Source organism: Podarcis gaigeae (genome assembly GCF_964106915.1).
Source record: "Podarcis gaigeae genome assembly, chromosome: 4".
NCBI classification, from domain to species: Eukaryota; Metazoa; Chordata; class Lepidosauria; order Squamata; family Lacertidae; genus Podarcis; species Podarcis gaigeae.
This window is the reverse complement of record NC_139677.1, coordinates 105,362,874-105,383,398: the sequence shown is the minus strand read 5'-3', so window position 1 is coordinate 105,383,398 and position 20,525 is coordinate 105,362,874. Positions and strand designations below refer to the sequence as shown.

At 45.8% G+C, this 20,525-nt stretch overlaps 1 protein-coding gene across 3 annotated transcripts in view; it reads left to right on the top strand.

Moving 5' to 3' along the window:
• LOC310843300 (uncharacterized protein) overlaps nt 1-20,525 on the top strand; it is a gene marked incomplete at its 5' end in the record, with an annotated part of 210,852 nt that overhangs the window by 166,525 nt on the left and 23,802 nt on the right. For 2 of the 3 annotated variants that reach the window (XM_083736402.1, XM_083736400.1), the window contains 2 exons: nt 6,409-6,538; nt 12,945-14,972. In XM_083736402.1, coding sequence (XP_083592528.1) covers nt 6,409-6,538; nt 12,945-14,848 — 2,034 coding nt within the window. In that variant the 3' untranslated portion in view covers nt 14,849-14,972. Of the gene's footprint in view, nt 1-6,408; nt 6,539-8,182; nt 8,233-12,944; nt 14,973-20,525 lie in introns of those variants that run through there. The other variant, XM_083736398.1, reaches the window with a different exon arrangement.

Here is a 20,525-nt window from a genome sequence, read left to right as displayed (position 1 = left end):
GAGGAAAGATGCTGTTCTCTCCCGTGTGCTCACTTGGGTGGGGAGGGGGTGGCCAGGTGGTCCGCATGAAGACAAATTCAGGCCTTATGCGACAAGGCAGCACGAGGTATCCATGCATAAGGGTTGTCTCCTGTGGGGAGATAGGGTGATCATCCCAGCACCATTGAGAAACAGGGTTCTTGAGACGCTTCACATGGGACACCCGGGAATGGTCAGGATGAAGTCGCTAGCCCGATGTTATGTGTGGTGGCCTGGAATGGACCAGAACATAGAACAATGGGTACGAACATGCAAGGCATGCCAAGAGGTGCGGCCAGAAGTGGCCAGAGCACCAGTTCACTGGTGGGAGCAGTCCAGATCTCCCTGGAGCCGGCTGCACTTAGATTTTGCTGGGCCATTCCAGGGGAAGGTCTTTTTGGTTATCGTTGATGCATATTCCAAATGGTTAGAAGTGGCAATGGTCCCTAGCATGGCATCAGCTGCCGTAATCAAGGTGTTGAGGCAGCTGTTTGCAACCCACGGGTTACCTGAGACCATTGTATCAGACAATGGGGCAGCTTTTGTATCCCAAGAATTCAGGGCATTCTTGGCTGATAACTTCATAAGAAGGGTCACATCCGCGCCCTTTCACCCATCCTCCAATGGGCAGGCGGAGCGCATGGTAAGAACAGCCAAAGAATCCATTGCGCGCTTAATGGAGGGTAACTGGTCAGCTCGCATCGTGCGAATGTTATTTTTGCAGCATGCGACGCCGTGTACTGCAACGGGCAAGTCGCCAGCTGAGCTGCTCTTGGGTAGAAGATTGGTAACGGTGCTGGATTATGTCCACCCGGATAAAATGCCAAACCGTAATTCAAGAGCAAACCCCCAGGCTGAGACTGACACAACAAGGTATTTCGCCCCTGAAGATCTGGTCTGGGTGAGGAACTATTCATGAGGTTCGCGGTGGGTGGCTGGTGTGGTCACCCGGGCTAATGGACCTGTGTCCTATTATGTGACCTTGGAAAATGGGCAAGTTTGGAAGAGACATATAGATCAGCTGAGGCGCCGGGCACTCAGCCGGGAGGCGTCTGATAATTCATCCCTGGCTAACGACGCAGAGCTGCAAGACCAGAGTGAAAATGGCCCAGAGGTGCAATCACCAGGGGCTTCAGCAAATGAACCAGGGTCTGCTAGTCCTCAGGATGACGAGGTACAGGTAGGGGACCCTGAGATGTCTGGGACTCCATCTGTTCCTGACGAAACCCCTATAGCAGCCCCCCTACCACAGGTGACACCCAATCCAGAACCGGCAACACCTGTTGTCAGGAGATCAAGTAGAAGTTGTAGGACCCCACAGTACCTGAGAGATTACGTCTGTAGTGCTCACTAGGGGGGGAGGGGTGTTGTGTATTGAGTCAAAGGATTTTATATCTGTATTATTATTGTCTGTATTTGCATTAGGGTAAAGTGACTGCCTTTTGGTTCCAGAGGGTACAGCTACTATTGGTTCATTTAAGCTGCTGTATTTGGATCCTCTGTCTTATTGGTTTCCTCCAAAAGGCAGGACTGTGATTGCCTGATATTGTTCCCTCCAAAATGTATCCTTTCTAGCTTGTTCCCTGTCCCTATAAATGTAGCTCTCCCCTCCTCAAGTCTCAGTCTTGTTTGCTTTAATAAAGAAGTGTTACTAGAGAACTGTCTCCAGCATATTATGTCAAGAGAGCTGAAATCACAAACCCCACGTCACAACAAATAAGATTTTCTATTTTGGAGCAATGGAGGTTCTGGCAGCCGCTAGCCTCCTGGTCAAGAGTTTGTGAGAGCTGACGAAATGGCAAAGTGGCAAACCTGGAGCCCTCTCTGTGGGCACACGCACTGTAATCCCAGTTGCCCGAGCGAGGGGCCGGCCAGTCTGTTTTTCCTACTCGGGAGTAAGCTGCCTTCAGCAGGGCTTGACTCCCAGGTCAGTAAGCATAAAGACGACAACATGAGAAGGGGCTGCTGGGTTGACATGTTGGCTGGGCTTTCCCATGGAAGCCAACGGAGGAACTCATTCCTTGGAGGCTGTGAGCAAAGGGCAGCCGAAGAAACGGCAAAATATAACCACCTCCACCACCACTGTGGCAACGTGCTCAGGGAAGGCGTTTGGGGAGTTAAAATGTGAAGCAAGGCAGCCATTGGGTTGATCTAGGCCAGGCCCATATCCGGAGTACATACACTCAGACACCCACTGTCCAGAGACAGGCTGATAAGGATTGCCAAGGAAGGACAGGGAAGGGTCAGGGCCAACTCCTCAGGCCCTGTCTCTAGGCAGAACTTAATGTATCTGCAGTGGTACCTCGGGTTACATACGCTTCAGGTTACAGACTCCGCTACCCCAGAAATACTACCTCAGGTTAAGAACTTTGCTTTGGAATGAGAACAGAAATTGTGCGGCGGCAGCAGGAGGCCCCATTAGCTAAAGTGGTGCTTCAGGTTTCAGGTTAAGAACAGACCTCCAGAACGAATTAAGTACTTAACCCGAGGTACCACTGTATGTCTAATGCTGTAACTTTTGACTGGATAAAAACCTGATTCAAGAACGTATAAAGGGAAGCCTCCCCTGTTGGGAACGGCCGGACTACGGAACTTATTCCTCCGTGCCATTGCTTGCTGCCGGCAAACTTAACTTTCTTGCTTTCATTCTTCTAATTTAATTCATTTAACTTTAATTCATTTGACTGGCCTGACTATTTACTACACCACCACCCATCTGGCTGGGTTTATTTATTTATATTAATTTCTATGTGCGCACGCAGACAATCATTATTGTCTCATATTAAAAACTGGGAGAGGGTCTCTTAGTACGGCCCTCCAGTGTACACTAGCGACCAAAATTGTGGAACTTTCTGGACAAAATGTATTTCCGAGGTTTGATGGCTCATGACACCACTTTGTTTTGGAGTAATAATAAAGCTTTTTTTCTGTGGGGACGCAGGGGGATGCATACTCATAAACATTTTGTGAATTTAACGGGAGAAGAAATTCACTGTATTTATTTTCCCAGATTTGAACTGTATTTATTTCCCCCGGTGGTGATTTCCTCGAGTCAAATTGACAGTACCCCTAAACATTTTTTTAAAGAAAAAAAACCACTGAGTTATACCATAAAATCATGTATCAATGGAAATAAAATTTAATGAGGAATGTAATGCAATAACTTTTATGAAGGATTATTTATTACAACAGCAGTCATAAAGAAGAAACGTGAAAGACACAGGGAAAAAATGAGATATGCCGGTTAAATGTGTTGCAGTTTGGGGACTCGGTTTGTAAAAGGTTCGCCATCACTGCGCTAGAAGGAAAGGAAAGTGGGGGGGGGGCGTCCCCCAAAAAGCATCTCTGGAAGTGGGAAAGAAAGAAAAGGCGGAGGGGAGAGGTGGGCACGCTGGGCTTGGCAAGGGTTAAAGGGAACAGAGCTGCCTTCCTAGAGAGACCAGGAAGCAAGGGGGGCCAGGTCCTCCAGAGCCAAGGCCCCTCCCTCCCCAGTCCTTTCCTGCAAGAAAGGGGGGTGTTGCTTTGGTGTCCCTTCCTGGGATCTGGTGAGTCTCCTCTCTCTCTGGGATCTGGTGGGGGTCCCAGGGCTGCAGCAGGGGAGGATTCCTGGGGGGCCTGATCTGCTCCAAGTCAGGGAGGCGAGGGTCCTGCCAGGGAGGGGCCAGGTCTGCCACGCTCTCCTTCCTGCAGATCAGAGGATCCCTGACTCCCACGAAATCTCCCTTTTTAAAACAAAGGAGTCCCTGGGACTTTAACTCTGTGTGACATCGCTCAGCCTCATTGCACAAAAACAACACCCCACAGGGAGGGAGGAAGGTAAGGTGGGAGAGAAAGGCCAGGGATAAAGAGAGGGATCCCAGCCCAGAGTCTGGCTGCTACATTGCAAACCAGTTTCCCAGTGTCTCCCAGGGCAGCCCCCCACGGAGGCCACTGCAGCAATCCCCTCGCACCCAGAGCAGGGCATCCCAGGACCACATCCTCTCTCTCCCAAAGGGATTGTTGATGGAAATGGGCGCTGCTACTCACTGAGCCTCCAGGGTTAAGCTATCTAATTGAATAATAATAAAAAATTACCCACCTAAATTTCAAGGGAGATGTCTTTGGCCCCACCAACTGGGCCCTCAGGGGGTTGACCAGATGCATACCTGGCCCTCGGAGCAAAGAAAAAGGGACCCCACCCCAGGAGTCTTTCTGGAGAGTGGCACAGAGTCCAAGTGCAAAAAAAGGAGACAGAAGCAGGGGAGTGGGGTGGGGGGAGAGCAACTTCTGAGGACCCCCAGGTGAGGACCCCCACTAGAGCCAAGCATCCATTATTCAAAAGATACAAATGTCAGTCAGTTCTGACTTCATGCATTGCCTCTGTTTCTCTGTTTTGAATCCTTGTTTTTTTCTCAGGGAAAGGATCTCTTTGCAGAAATGGACCTGGATTCCTGTGAGGCAGAGAGGCCTCCGTTGGACACCAGAGAGAGGCCACTGGGTAAGGAGGAAGGTGGCTTTTCTCCGTTTGGTCTCATTCTGTTGGTTTTCCAACTCATCTGTGAGTTCTTTTCATCTTTTTTTTGGGGGGGGGGGGCTTTTGGGATCCAGGGCCCAGAGGAAAGGAGATGTATTTCTGCATAACTAACATATTAAATGGGCACAAACGTCGAAATGCTCTCAGCGGGTGAGGCTTTCTCAAACGCCCATCTGTATTAGAGATGCCCTGTTTCACCTGTGAGAGAAGCAGGCACTCCTGGCATCCTGCTTACCTTTTTTCTCTTGCAGGTGGCAGAAGGATTCCGGCAAGACCTCCTGATCTGCCTTTTCATGGGGGCAGAAGGGAAGCAGCGGCTCTGGAACCAGATCAGGTCAGGGGAAGCTGCGTTGTGGCGACAGAGGCCAAGGGATGGAGCGATGTCATGGACTGGTTGGGCACAGAGGAATGGTGGGAGGAAGCAGCCGGGGTACCAGGAAGGGAAGATGGCTCAGAGCCAAAGAAGTGGAGGTGGAGGAAGGATGAGGGAGAAGCCTGGGAAGAGGAGGTGTCAGAAGCTGGAATGGTAACAGGGCTTAGTGGGCTGGGAGACTGTGGCAGAATGCAGTGCAGAATCAGAGGCAGAAGAGGAAGGAGACGAGTGGAAGAAGAAGGTCGAGAGGCTGAGGTGAGTCAGGAGAGCCACCAGTGGCTCCCTCTCCTTCTGCCAGAAGCCCCCCTCCCTGCTTGTCTCTCAGTGCCAGGAGATGTCTGACAATGGAGGAGCAAAGGCAGGCTGCACACTGGCGCACTGTTCGATCACTTGCCAGAAACCCCAGAGAGGAGGGGACTTAGAAAGCTGTCGGGAGCCGGCGGCCTTCATTCTCTGCAACTGATTTCATTGAGGAAGATGCTCAGGGAATGAGCTGCTGTTCTCATTAGGTCTGAAACTCAGCCAAGTCTGCGAATATCGTGTTCTTGCTGATAAAGAGTTAACTCCAGCTGTGAACTGTGGGATTTCCTGCCTATTTAACTCTGCTATACCAGCCTTCTGAACGTCACCACTACGATTCATCAGTAGTTGCTGTTTTCATAGACTCCTAGAGTTGAAAGGGACCCCAAGGGTCACCAAGTCCCACCCCCTGCATTGCAGGAGTCTCGGCCAAGACAGATGGCCATCCAGACTAGGCTTCTTGTATTTCTATGTTGATCATTGAATGCTAACATTTCTAAGAAGTGTACAAATGAGAACAACTAGTGTCCAGCATTCACCTAACCAGCCCCATCAGCTGCAAAATGGGGCCTGCCCCCCATCCCTCCCCCTCTCCACGCCTCCCTGAACCCCTTGGCTGTAGGGCATTGGGAGGGAACTCCCCAGAACAACTCACGAGGAGAGGAGAAAGTGGATCCTTTCATCAGGCAAACTGGAATGCTTGGGTAGGCAGAATGATTCGAAAACCACAAGGTGGAGTTCCACCTATTTGCACAAAGTCGAATACCCATACTGTAAGGGAGTCTCCATAACGAGAGTACTTGATTAAAAGCAAGATTTGTTGCAAAACAAACGAAGTTCATCGGAGCGGCAAGCATGGCCATCCTTCCATAATCAAAGATGTCTCTTCTAAGGAGGGGGCTTCCAGTAAGCCCAGAAGCAGCCAAACTTCCATGGTCTTTCCTGCTCTCTAAATTGCTTCCCTTTTTAACTGTTGTGTTTTGTTCTTCACTGACCCTCAGGCAGGCTGCAGGCTGACTCTCTGAACTCTTGTTTTCAGTTTGCATTCCAAAGGGAGGGGGAGTTGACTCCCGTGTAACCCTCTCTCTCCCTGGCTGCTCCTTCCCTGGGAGCTGGCTCATTCATGTCACACACACAACCGAGTTTTCTGTAGCGGATCATATTTCTGCTGTCTCAGAGGAGGACTTTTCCCTTTTTCTTTCAGGGTCCAGTGTGCTTGGAAGATGCTGCTGTTCGTTTCACGGATGAGGAGTGGGCGTTGCTGGATCCTGACCAGAGAGCTCTGCATATGGACGTCAGGGGGGAGGAGAATCGTGGGATCGTGGCCTCTCTTGGTAAGGCTCCCTGTGGAATCGTCCTATCTGCCTGGAAATTCAAAAAATGCCTCTGTAATGAGCCTCATCTATTTTCACAGAGCTCAACAGTGTCCCCTACAACCCGTGGGATCCTAACACCCCCATCATCATCATCATCATCGTCATCTTTATTATTTATACCCCGCCTATCTGGCTGGGTATAATTTGCTGGGTTGAACAACAAATTACGATTCTTTCTGTGAACAGTCTTCGTCCAGTCCTGCCTTTTTATACCATGATCGGGCTGGGCTGGACTCCCCAGGCCATCTTAAATGTCAGCTTCAGAGTTGTTGGGAAAGATAAGTAACCTCTGTCAGGTTTTCTGTTTTTGCTCCTGTCAATCTTGGGTTAACCAAAGAGACAGCTGGCATTGGGGATGGAGGGGCTGCCATGACTAGGCCAAACAAAATCCATCCCAGAGAACAGGCAGGCTTTTCGAATCTCAGATAATACTAGTAAAAATAGTGATAATAGTAATAATAATAATAATAATAATAATAATAATAATAATAATAATAATAATTTTTCATACCCTGCCCATCTGACTGGGTTTCCCCAGCCACTCTGGGCAGCTCCAAGCAGAAGATTTCAACCACGATGAAACATCAAATATTAAAATCTTCCCTAAACAGGGCTGGCTTCAGATGTCTTCTAAAAGTCTGATAGTTGTTTATTTCATTAACATCTGATGGGAGGGCACTCCACAGGGCGGGCACCACTACCAAGAAAGCCCTCTGCCTGGTTCCCTGTAACCTCACTTCTCTCTGGCAGGGAACCACCAGAAGGCCCTCGGAGCTGGACCTCAGTGTCTGGGCTGAACGATGGGGGTGGAAACGCTTCTTTGGGTATACTGGGCCAAGACCGTTTAGGGCTTTCAAGGTCGGCACCAACACTTTGAATTGTGCTCGGAAACGCACTGGGATCCAGTGTAGGTCTTTCAGGTCTGGTGTTATTTGGTCTCAGCCTGCATACCAAATGGAGCTGGTAGACAGCTGCCCTAGACACTGAATTGACCTGCACCTCCATGGACAGCTGTGTGTCCAAAAAGGAAAAAGCGAGGGAGAGGGGGTGAAGAAAAGAAAAGAAAAGAAAAGAAAAAGGAATCAAAGTATGAATAGAGTAAAAAACATAGTAATATTTCATATTTCAGTCAGCAAAGAAAAGAAACTTGCGACTTTACCCATTGTACTAATTTTCACATAAACTGTTATTTACACAGTTACACAACGTTGCTTTTGTTAACTTAATTTAACTTTATCTGACATGTACTTTGTATTACAAGGCTCCTTCAATATCTGCCAGAAAACCTTTACTATTCCAGTACCCTCTGAGGTATTCCTTAATTATTAACCAATCCTTATTTACTTCTTCTATTGTATTTCCTCTTATTGACCCCGTTCTCCTTGCTAATTGTAAGTACTCTATCAACATGGCTTGCCATTCAATCTTTGAGGGGATGATGTCGTCTTTCCTTTTTCTTCTCTTAAAATCCTTGCTGCACTTGAGGCATAGATGAATAGTGGTCTGTATTTCTTTTGGATTTCTGGTGTCATAAGACCTAATAGGAATGCCTCAGGTTTTTTAGGGAATGAAATCTTAAACATTTTCTTTAACTCATTGTAGATGGTATCCCAAAAATCTTTAATCTTGTCACATTCCCACCACATATGCATGCAAGTTCCATTTATTTTTTTGCATCTCCAACATAAGTCTGACCTGTTCTTATATATTTTGGCTAGTGTTGCTGGTGTCAAGTGCTGTCTATATAAGATTTTCAAAACATTTGATGTCAACTCTCCACAGTTTTTCCCACTGACTCATGTATATATTGTGGCCTAAATCTTGTGCCCAGCGAATCATAGATTCTTTCACTTTCTCCTCCTTTACCTCACAATCCAGGAGGAGGTTGTACATTTTCAAAATATATTTGTTCTTGGATTGAAGGAGTCCTTTTTCAAATTTGGAAGTTTCATTTGCAAATCCTTTTTTTATTATCTAAACTAAATCTTTCGTTTAATTGGAAATATTGCAGCCAATCTGTTAAATATGTTCTAATTTTACCAAATTCTTTCAACTTTAGTTTGTTGTTATTTTCCTCCAGGATCATTCTCTACGTTGCCCAATCGCTTTGCATATTCTTTTTCTTAATGGCTATGGCTTCCAATGGGGAGGTTCACCAGGGGGTTTGGGGTTCTAAGAGATCTTTATATTTGTTCCATATCTTATATAGTGATTTTCTTACAATATGATTCAAAAAAAACGCATGTGGACCTTCACCTTATCATATATCATATAAGCATGCCATCCAAAGTGATTGTCTAAGTCAACTAAATCTGTATCTTTCGAAACTATCCACTCGTTGATCCATACTAGCCCAGCTGCAGCACAATACAATTCCAGATCCAGTAGAGCAAATCCTCCTCTCTGCTCTTGGTCTATTAAGATTTGATGTTTAATTCTTGGTTTTTTGCCACACCAAATAAATCTCGCAATGTCCCTTCTCCAGTTTTTAAAACAATTCATACCTCCCAAAATTGGGATAGTTTGAAACAGGAACATCAGTTTTGGCAAGACTGATCAAAATAACAGAATTTTTACCCCAAAAGGAGAGGTGAAGCCTGCTCCAGATTTCCAGGTGCCTCTTGATCTCCTTCCATAACTTTACATAATCATCTTGATATAGATGAATACATTTATTTGACAGCCAAATCCCCAAGTATTTTACTTTTTTCCTTACCTCTAGACTAGTAAGTTCCTGTAACTCCAGTTTTTCATCTGAGCACATAGTTTTACCTAAGAGGTTGGTTTTCTTTTTGTTAATTTTGATACCTGCCAATTTTCCAAATTCATTAATTAAATCTATTGCTAATGGGATACCTTCTTTGGGGTCTTCAGTTGTTAATATCACATCATCCACATAGGCTCTAATTTTATATTTTTTCCCCAGTCTTAATTCCCTTTATTCTTCCTTCCTTCCTCAGTTCATTTAGCAGGGTTTCCAGCACCAATATGAATAGGAGAGGGGAAAGGGTACACCCTTGTCTCATGCCTTTCATAATATCAATACTCTCTGTGAGTATTTTTTGTTGTTGTCGTTTAGTCGTTTAGTCGTGTCCGACTCTTTGTGACCCATGGACCAGAGCACGCCAGGCACTCCTGTCTTCCACTGCCTCCTGCAGTTTGGTCAAACTAATGTTGGTTGCTTCGAGAACACTGTCCCACCATCTCCTCCTCTGTCATCCCCTTCTCCTTGTGCCCTCCATCTTTCCCAACATCAAGGTCTTTTCCAGGAAGTCTTCTCTTCTCATGAGGTGGCCAAAGTATTGGAGCCTCAGCTTCAGGATCTGTCCTTCCAGTGAGCACTCAGGGCTGATTTCCTTCAGAATGGAGAGGTTTGATCTTCTTGCAGTCCATGGGACTCTCAAGAGTCTCCTCCAGCACCAGAATTCAAAAGCATCAATTCTTCAGCGATCAGCTTTCTTTATGGTCCAACCATAGCTTTAACTATACGGACCCTTGTTGGCAAGGTGATGTCTCTGCTTTTTAAGATGTTGTCTAGGTTTGCCATTGCCTTTCTCCCAAGGAGCAGGCGTCTTTTAATTTTGTGACTGCTGTCACCATCTACAGTGATCATGGAGGCCACGAAAGTAAAATCTCTCACTGCCTCCATTTCTTCCCCTTCTATTTGACATGAGGTGATGGGCCCAGTGGCCCTGATCTTCATTTTTTGATGTTGAGCTTCAGACCATATTTTGCGCTCTCCTCTTTCACCCTCATTAAAAGGTTCTTTAATTCCTCCTCACTTTCTGCCATCAAGGTTGTGTCATCTGCATATCTGAGGTTGTTGATATTTCTTCCAGCGATCTTAATTCCAGCTTGGGATTCATCCAGCCCAGCCTTTCGCATGATGAATTCTGCATATAAGTTAAATAAGCAGGGAGACAATATACAGCCTTGCCGTTCTCCTTTCCCAATTTTGAACCAATCAGTTGTTCCATATCCAGTTCTAACTGTAGCTTCTTGTCCCACATAGAGATTTCTCAGGAGACAGATGAGGTGATCAGGCACTCCCATTTCTTTAAGAACTTGCCATAGTTTCCTGTGGTCGACACAGTCAAAGGCTTTTGCATAGTCAATGAAGCAGAAATAGATGTCTTTCTGGAACTCTCTAGCTTTCTCCATAATCCAGCGCATGTTTGCAATTTGGTCTCTGGTTCCTCTGCCCCTTCGAAATCCAGCTTGCACTTCTACACATACTGCTTAAGCCTGCCTTGTAGAATTTTAAGCATAACCTTGCTAGCGTGTGAAATGAGAGCAATTGTGCGGTAGTTGGAGCATTCTTTGGCACTGCCCTTCTTTGGGATTGGGATGTAGACTGATCTTCTCCAATCCTCTGGCCACTGCTGAGTTTTCCAAATTTGCTGGCATATTGAGTGTAGCACCTTGACAGCATCATCGTTTAAAATTTTAAATAGTTCAGCTGGAATATCATCACTTCCACTGGCCTTGTTATTAGCAGTGCTTTCTAAGGCCCATTTGACTTCACTCTCCAGGATGTCTTGCTCAAGGTCAGCAACCACACTACCTGGGGTGTACGAGACATCCATATCTTTCTGGTATAGTTCCTCTGTGTATTCTTGCCACCTCTTCTTGATGTCTTCTGCTTCTGTTAGGTCCTTTCCACTTTTGTCCTTTATTATGGTAATCTTTGTACGAAATGTTCCTTTCATATCTCCAATTTTCTTGAACAGATCTCTGGTGTTTCCCATTACTCATTATTTATTAATTTCGCCTTTTGCGTGGAGTAGATAGATTCCATACCTCTTTCAAACCTTTCTCTGCAGCCCATTATTTTTTTTTTTAAAAAATACTGTTTATTAAATTTTCCACTTTAACAATCCAATCCAATCATAATAAATATTCCACATTATTCATATTATTCAATAATCAAACAGTCTATGTTCACGATATCTCTTCACAAAACGATGTTTCCGCCAAGCCAGTCCAAAAATCTTCTGACCTCGGGCAGCAGCCAAGTCAGCCCAGATAAAATCAAATCAAGGCATCTGCCCAATGCTTTTAACACCAGCTGCTCTTCAAATGGTTAGCCTGTACAGGGAAGGTTTTGCCATATAAAACTGGGAATGTACATACTAAGTAAGATATTAAAAGGCACCTATCCCCCTAAGGCTCCGCATTTAATTCAACAAGCTGATCTGCTTCCGATCATGGCCGCTCGGTTAATTGGAGCTGCGTCATTCCGATTCTAATTCCAGGCAAACTTCCAAAGATTTTTTGGTGTCTCTCCAGTCATTCTCCATATCAAGGTTGGGAAACTCTTTATCCTCTTCCAAATATATCTGCAGATGAATGCTTTGAACTTGGTTTTCCACTTTTGAATAATTGTTATTTCCACACAGTTAATGATTATTAGAGTCATATTATATCACCAAATACACCACCTCTCCAGTCTCGCTTGCTATAAATAATCAGGCAGTTGGTTATTTCAGAGGAGGATATTGCCATTTAACATAGCAAAACGAAATATAATAACAATGGAGGCTTACCCCCCCCTTTCCGTTCCAACATACCAAGTCTATGTAGATGTTAATCCTTCTTCTGTTCAAATCCTTTTTAGCACCTCAGTGGCTGAATTAATAAGTTGAGTAGTTTCTCCCCCTTCGCTCAGATCATGTCCAAAACTTAAATCCAATTTTTCATCTTAAGAATTGGAAGCTTGCTGCTAAATGGAGGCGACTTTGGAGAGTTGCCAAGAAACTTCCATCCAGGACCCCCCAGCCCCTCCTTTCTTCTGAATTTTAAATGCATTTTTAATTGCATTTTTAATTTCTATCATAGTAATGGGTGCATTTAGTGTTTCTCTTTGGGCTTCTGTTATTCCTGGTATTTTATGAAATTTTAGGTATTGTTCTATGTCCTCTAGCCTTTCTTTCCCTTTTTTATATAGCTTTCTATAGTATTCCACAAAATCTTGTCTGATCTTTTTTGGATCATCCGTTGTTGTCTCTCCTATTTTCAACCTATTTATTAATCTTTTGATTTGTCTTTTCTTGATCTCGTATCTCAAGAGAGAAAGAAAGAGGGGAGAAACAGGAGAAATCAGATATTACAATTAAACAATTTAAAAATGCAGTATTAACTGCACAGATTGTTTCCAAGAAGTAACTGCTAAAAGTTGCCTTGGTTTGTTATACTCTTTTTATTTGTGGTGCCTAGTCACTGTCATGATCTTGATTTGATATTCCTGATTTGTTGCTGGGGTCTTCATCAATTGGTTGCCTACCACAAATTTAATTAGCATTAATCCATAACTGGGACTTCCATTTGTTCCTCAGGCTCTGATTCCTTTTTGTTTCCATTGCAGATTGTGAAAAATTGAAAATCAAGAACAAGGGTGACCATGAGAAAATCCCCAGAGAGGAGAAGCCACATAAAAATTTGGAGTGTGGAGAGAGCTGCAATCAGAGCTCCCATTCAATTTCCCATCAAATAAATCTCATTAGAAAGAAATCCTACCAGTGCATGGAATGTGGAAAGAGCTTCAGTCAGAGCTCCAATCTCACTTGCCATCACAGAATTCATACGGGGGAGAAACCCTATCAGTGTGTGGAATGTGGAAAGAGCTTCAGTCAGTGCGCCTCTCTCACTTCCCATCACAGAATTCATACAGGGGAGAAACCCTATCAGTGCTTTGAATGTGGAAAGAGCTTCAGGAAGAGCTCCGATCTCACTTCCCATCACAGAATTCATACAGGGGAGAAACCGTATCAGTGCTTTGAATGTGGAAAGAGCTTTAGTATGAGCTCCTCTCTCACTAAGCATCAAAGAATTCATACAGGGGAGAAACCTTATCAGTGCATGGAATGTGGAAAGAGCTTCATGGATAGCTCCTCTCTCACTAAGCATCAGAGAATTCATACAGGGGAGAAACCCTATCAGTGTGTGGAATGTGGAAAGAGCTTTAGTATGAGCTCCTCTCTCACTAAGCATCAGAGAATTCATACAGGGGAGAAACCCTATCAGTGCATGGAATGTGGAAAGAGCTTCATGGATAGCTCCTCTCTCACTTCCCATCACAGAATTCATACAGGGGAGAAACCCTATCAGTGTGTGGAATGTGGAAAGCGTTTTAGTGTGAGCTCCAATCTCAAATCCCATCAAAGAATTCATACAGGGGAGAAACCCTATCAGTGTGTGGAATGTGGAAAGAGCTTCAGTCAGAGCGCCAGTCTCACTTTCCATCAAAGAAATCATAGAGGGGATAAACCATATCAGTGTGTGGAATGTGGAAAGAACTTCAGGAAGAGCTCCTATCTCGTTTCCCATCAGAGAATTCACACAGGGGAGAAACCCTATCAGTGTGTGGAATGTGGAAAGAGCTTCAGGAAGAGTTCCTCTCTCACTTCCCATCAAAGAATTCATACAGGGGAGAAACCCTATCAGTGTGTGGAATGTGGAAAGAGCTTCTGTCAGAGCTCCCATCTCACTTCCCATCAGAGAATTCATACAGGGGAGAAACCCTATCAGTGTGTGGAATGTGGAAAAAGCTTCAGGAAGAGCTCCCATCTCACTTCCCATCAGAGAATTCATACAGGGGAGAAACCCTATCAGTGTGTGGAATGTGGAAAGAGCTTCAATACGAGGTCTGATTTCACTAAGCACCAGAGAATTCATACAGGGGAGAAGCCCTATCAGTGTGTGGAATGTGGAAAAAGCTTCAGTCAGAGCGCCAGTCTCACTTTCCATCAAAGAATTCATACAGGGGAGAAACCATATCAGTGTGTGGAATGTGGAAAAAGCTTCAATCAGGCCTCCAATCTCACTTTCCATCAAAGAATTCATACAGGGGAGAAACCCTATCAGTGCTTTGAATGTGGAAAAAGCTTCACTCACAGCCACAATCTCACTTCCCATCACAGAATTCATACATGGGAGAAACCCTATCAGTGTGTGGAATGTGGAAAGCGTTTTAGTGTGAGCTCCAATCTCAAATCCCATCAAAGAATTCATACAGGGGAGAAACCCTATCAGTGTGTGGAATGTGGAAAAAGCTTCAATCAGAGCTCCAGTCTCAGTTCCCACCAAAGAATTCATACAGGGGAGAAACCCTATCAGTGTGTGGAATGTGGAAAAAGCTTCAATCAGAGCTCTCATCTCACTTCCCATCAAAGAATTCATACAAAGGGTGGAAAATATGGCTATTGGCGTAGCTATTTGGAGCCTGGCACACTTCCTTGCGCCACTCTGCTCTCCGTCAGCTACTTGTAGCAGAGTTTCCGCAGCGTAGAAAACTGTCGCTGTGCTTGTGTGTACCAAATCAAACACACTCAGGCGTTCATGCGTAATTCTTTCAGTCTTTAATCGTGTAGAGAAACAACTCATATATCACCCGGTGAGAGAGCGCTCATTTTGCTGCCTCACCGTCAGAAAACACGGAAACAGAACAGAACACACAGAGAAAAACACTCCCCTCTGTGAAACCTAGCCACACCTCAGGAATGTGAGACGTCACTCAGAACTTCTTAACCCTGTAAGTTCTGAATCTCTTCACACCCCCTCTCGTCTCATATCCTGAGGGAAACTGTGATCATACATTTACAGACCTTTGAGAGTTCAATCCCTTTCCCATTGCCTTTCGCCCTTTCCTGGCCTCTTTGTCAGGCAATTGTTGAACCTCCTCACAACCCCCAGGTTTTCACTGTGCGAAACCAACCCACGCACTAGTGACCTGAAACCTCTCAGGTGGAATTCCCTTCGTGGTGCGAGTGGACCGTCTGAGCACAAACTCAGGTGCTCCTTCTGACTCACTGTGGTCAGCAAGTGTGTCCTCTACATCGGAAGTTTCCCCCTCTGACCTAGCGCGTCTTCGGGCCTTCTGTACTTTGCTAACAGGAGACGAAGGCTCACTCTTGGGCTCTCTTTTGACTACCTGTGGAGATGCCCAACCCTGTTCTTGACCCTGGTCAGAGACTTGGTTCTCATCAACAGGTTCAGCCTCTGGCTCTCCTTCCTCCTCAGAATCAGACAGGCATTCTGAGAGAACGTCAGGACGCGTATTGCACTTTGACCAACCACCCTGCTCACAGAACTCAGCATGTTTGCTGATCAGAAGCTTGGTCTGATCACCTTCTGGATATGCAAACCTCCACCCCTTTGTCGCAGGTTCATACCCACAGAAGATCATTTTCTGGAATCTAGGGCCACCTTGCTTTTGTTGTGCTTTTGGTACCGGCACCAAGGCCTGTGACCCGAAAACACGGAAGAAATGCACCTGTGGTTTCTCTCCATGGAGCACAAAATACGGGGTTTCACCTACCACTGAATTGTAGGACCTGTTCATCGTGAAATACACTGTCTTCATCGCCTCCCCCCAAAAGCTTTGAGGTAAACCAGAGTCAGCCAGTAAAACCTCTGTTGCTTGAATCAGAGTTTTACTTCTCAGCTCTGCCACTCCCCTCTCCTGAGAAGTAGCACCCGTCACCTTGTGATGTATCCCTTTCTGGCGAAAGAACTTTTGCAGAGCAGACCCAGTAAACTCTGCACATCGGTCACTCTTGACCCCCTTCACCTTGGTGGAGAACCTTAGTTCCACCTCTGCAACCCAGTCTTTGATCAGTTGCGTGCATCTTCTTTCATTTTCAGCGCATAAGACCAACTAACTCGGCTGAAATCATCCTGCAGTGTCAGCACAAACCTGGCCCCTCCCAGACTTGGCTTTGGCATGGGCCCAAAAAAGGTCTGTGTGCACAAGCTCAAAAGGTTTTGTGGCTACCCTCTCCACCCTGGGATAACTGCACCCTTTTGCCTTTGCCATTTTGCATGCCCTACAATTTAGGGATCTGCCACATTCCTTTATTTTGCAACCCTTAGTGCACTCTGGCAACATCTGGATCTCTTCTAAAGAACCATGTGACGTTCTTCTGTGCCATACACAAGCACATGAAACATGAGTGGGAACGGTTGCACACTTTGCTTGTGCCCTCTCAGCATTCCCCTCACCCTTCAGAGGTGTTTCCAGAACAAAGAGGTTGTTCTGCCCTTTTGCAACACTGACCAGTTGCTTCCCCCCTCTGGAAATTGTACAGACATTGTTTTCGAAGCACACCTTATACCCCTCCTTTAAGAGACGAGGGACAGATGAAAGACAATGTTTCATCCCAGGTGCCACGTAGACTTCCAGCTCCACCTGCATGACAGAAACATAAACATTTGCCACGTTACAAAAAGGCTTTTGCGTCCCATCAGCAAATTCAACTGTTTTCCCAGCTGAAACAGCTCTGCAGTTCCACATCTCGACACCAGGTGTCGCTGTTATCAGGTGCCTGCTGGCTCCAGAGTCAATAATCCAGCACATTACTCTGTCCTCACTAGAGTAGTCCTCAAACTTTGCCATTGAGGCCGTCAGCTGATAAGGACCGTCTTCATTCTCTAAGTCACGTACTCCTTGCGCCTTCCCACGCCTGCCTCCTCTCCTGGACTGGCTGCCATGGAAACCTGGCTGATTCCCATGGGAAGCAACCTTGGAAGCATCCTGCCCAGCCTCCCTGGCTCTCTGGGGGCAGGAGCGATGCAGATGTTCAGCAGAATTGCAAACAAAACAGCGACGAGTGGAAAAACACTGACGTGGGCTTCCAGCTGGCTTGGCCCCCCTTCTGCCGGATGGGCGCTCTTTGCCAGCTCTGCCCCCTCTGAAACAGCGTTCCTCCCCGTCACACACAGTGGAAAACTTTACAAACTTGCCTTTGGAATTCTTTGCCCCCACAACCTTGTCTACAGCGCTCCTTGAGGCTAAGACTTCAGGGACACGGGCTACAGCCCCTTCTGGGCTCCTCATAACTTCTTCAGGGCTCTGGCCTCCTGCTGAGCTTTTACACAAACCCCTCAGCACCTCCCAGGCAGCCCTAGCCTACTCAACGCCCTCCAAATGAGGCAACAGCGTAGCTTCCACGCATGACTTCAACATGCAAATTCCCTTTGCATTCTCTGCTGGCTATCCTCCGGCAAAGCAGCCTCACAGCCTGCAGCGTCTGTCCCAGCAGCAACTGGCGTAAGGGGTGCTGGCTCCTTCTGGGCTGGATTCCAAAGCCCTGTAGCCAAAAACCAACCCCTCACTCTTCTAACCCAGATGTGCCATGACTGGGTGGTGAGCTTTTCGAACGAGATAACTTCTAACTCCTGGCCATCTGCCATCTTCTCCCCCGGGGCTCAGCTTACTCACGTAAGCAGCAGCAGCTCTCCGGCAGCCGGCTCAGCAGACCAGCTCCTCCCAGCGAGCTCCTCTGCCCTCAAACGTTAGGCAGGACTCCCAGCTGGCTCCAGCGTCTTCTTCAGCTATCTTCAACACACACCGGCACACTTTGGCAACAGCTTCAAACAGCTTGGCTGACCTCCATAACCTATGGCTATTGGCGTAGCTATTTGGAACCTGGCACACTTCCTTGCACCGCTCTGCTCTCTGTCAGCTACTTGTAGCAGAGTTTCCGCAGCGTAGAAAACTGTCGCTGTGCTTGTGTGTACCAAATCAAACACACTCAGGCGTTCGTGCGTAATTCTTTCAGTCTTTAATCGTGTAGAAAAACAACTCATATATCACCCGGCGAGAGAGCGCTCATTTTGCTGCCTCACCGTCAGAAAACACGGAAACAGAACAGAACACACAGAGAAAAACACTCCCCTCTGTGAAACCTAGCCACACCTCAGGAATGTGAGACGTCACTCAGAACTTCTTAACCCTGTAAGTTCTGAATCTCTTCACAGAAAACCCTTCATTTTACAGCTTTCAGCGCTAGAGAAAAACAGACGACTTTAAACAGCCCTTTGGCTGATTGACATCTAATGCCCTTTTAAAATGTGGTCGGGAGGTGGGGGTTACAGGTTTTGGGCTGTGTGTTTTGTGTTTTCATTGTGTGATTTTATGTTGTAACTGTCCTGAGACCTGTGGGTAAAGAGAATAAGAGCCAACTCTTAGAGTCTGAGGGGTCTTTGCCCCCCAATAAGATATGTGAGGTGACCACCACCCCCCACTTCATAGGAACAGCCATTCAAATGGCATGCATGCACCGCATCCTGTGACTGTTTAACCGAGGCGGGGCTTACTAAACCCCTCCTATATTCAAATTGGCACCGCTGCTATAGGGTGCTATAGAAATGAAATAAATGCATAAATAAAATAACGCCATCTTGACTGCCTTCATTTGCACATGTTCCAGCTTGTCAATATCCTTATTATTATCATTTTAAAATTAATGTACCCGTCATCTGAAGATTTCACGGTGATTCACAACATAAACAGACAGAATGAAAGCATGGCTTTCTCAAAAACGAGTCAAGCTAGAGAAATCTCTCTTTTTTCTTTTTCTATTTTTGGATGGAGTTACAGACTGTTTCTCAGGGGACTGCTGTGGTAATAGTGCATCTCGATTTCAGTAAGGCTTTTGACAAAGTCCTCTGCGACATTTATGTGAGGAAGCTGGTAAAATGAGGCTGAATGAGGTAACTGTTAGGTGGATTTGACTGACCGAACCCAAAGAGGACTCCTTCATGGTTCCTCATCATCCTGGGTTGCTGCAGGGTTCTGTCCTGGGCCTGTTGTTGTTCAACGTCTTTATAAATTACTGGGATGAAGTCGGAAAAAAATAAAATGGTATCTGAAGAGGTGTGCATGCACACGAAAGCTCATACAAATAACAAAATTTGTTGGTCTCTCGGGTGCTACTGGAAGGAATTTTTTTATTTTGTTTCCAGAATACTGTGTTCAATTCTGGGCACCACAATTTCAGTATCTTAAATTTTTGTTTGCCAAGGAAAATTAACAGGGGGGGAACACAATCTAAATTCCTTTTATAACACATGGCCAAAGTTTATTGAATATATAAATTGTTAAGACTGTTGCCGGAATCCACCCAGCACTCATGGGAAAAGGTGGCGTGATCTTTTAGAGTAATCAAATGAAACTTGTAACACATGGCAGGAAGAAAGTCTGCAATTTCATCAGGACAAGTTATTTGTTGTTTACTGTTGTAACCATTTCTTTATTTAAAATTATATTTTGGCTTCATTTCACCCCTTTGTCCTGCTCCTGAAAGCTTGGCAGAGGTGGAGTATTTGCTCACACTCTGCCATGACTTAAAAATCAACCTTTTTGACTTTTTAAAGAAATGGTATTGCAGTGCTAAAAAGGCTCAAGAAAGCAATTCCTGTAGTAGCTGGCATCTTAGCAAGCCCAGTGCCACTCTGCCAACTGTCTCACTCCCAGCTAACTAATCTGGAAAGCTGTCTTGTCATCTCTGTCTGTAAAGACTTCAGTGGCCTTTGAATTCACAATTAAGCATTTCTGGAAGAGGAAATGATATGCTTTTGTTTAGAAAGCACTAATACTGGGCCACTGGCTGTGCAACCTGCCAGCCCTGCCCTGTAGAAACCTCCAACTTTAAAGATTGATCTTTTCATGTGGCAGCAAGTGTACTTTGGAACTCCCTGCCTCTTGACATCAGGCAGGAGGCTTCACGGTCCACTTTGCAGCATTCAACTTTGTTACCGTTGCTGAGTTTGTGATAGCTAAATATTGAGGAGAGAGCAGCCAATCTCCTATGTATATCTGAATAAATTCTGTTTTCAGTAACTACAATTAAGCTAACATTGCAAAAGAATGCATCTAAACCGGCCTAACGGACTCATGGGGAAATGGGTATTTTGGGGGATGTTTTATAAAAGTAAGTTTAGTGGACCAGTGAAGCCCTCTGAGCCAAAGGGTCATATGCCGAGAAGGCCTCGCTTTGACAGCAATCGTGCTGCAGCATTCTGCACCGGCTGAAGCTTCTGGACCAAGCGCAAGGGATGCCCCACAAGGAGGGCACTGTGGTCATCCAGCCTTGAAGAAACGAAGGCGTGAGGCCAGGCTCTCCCGGTCCTGGAATGTGGAACCATCTGCAGTTGCTCAAAGGCG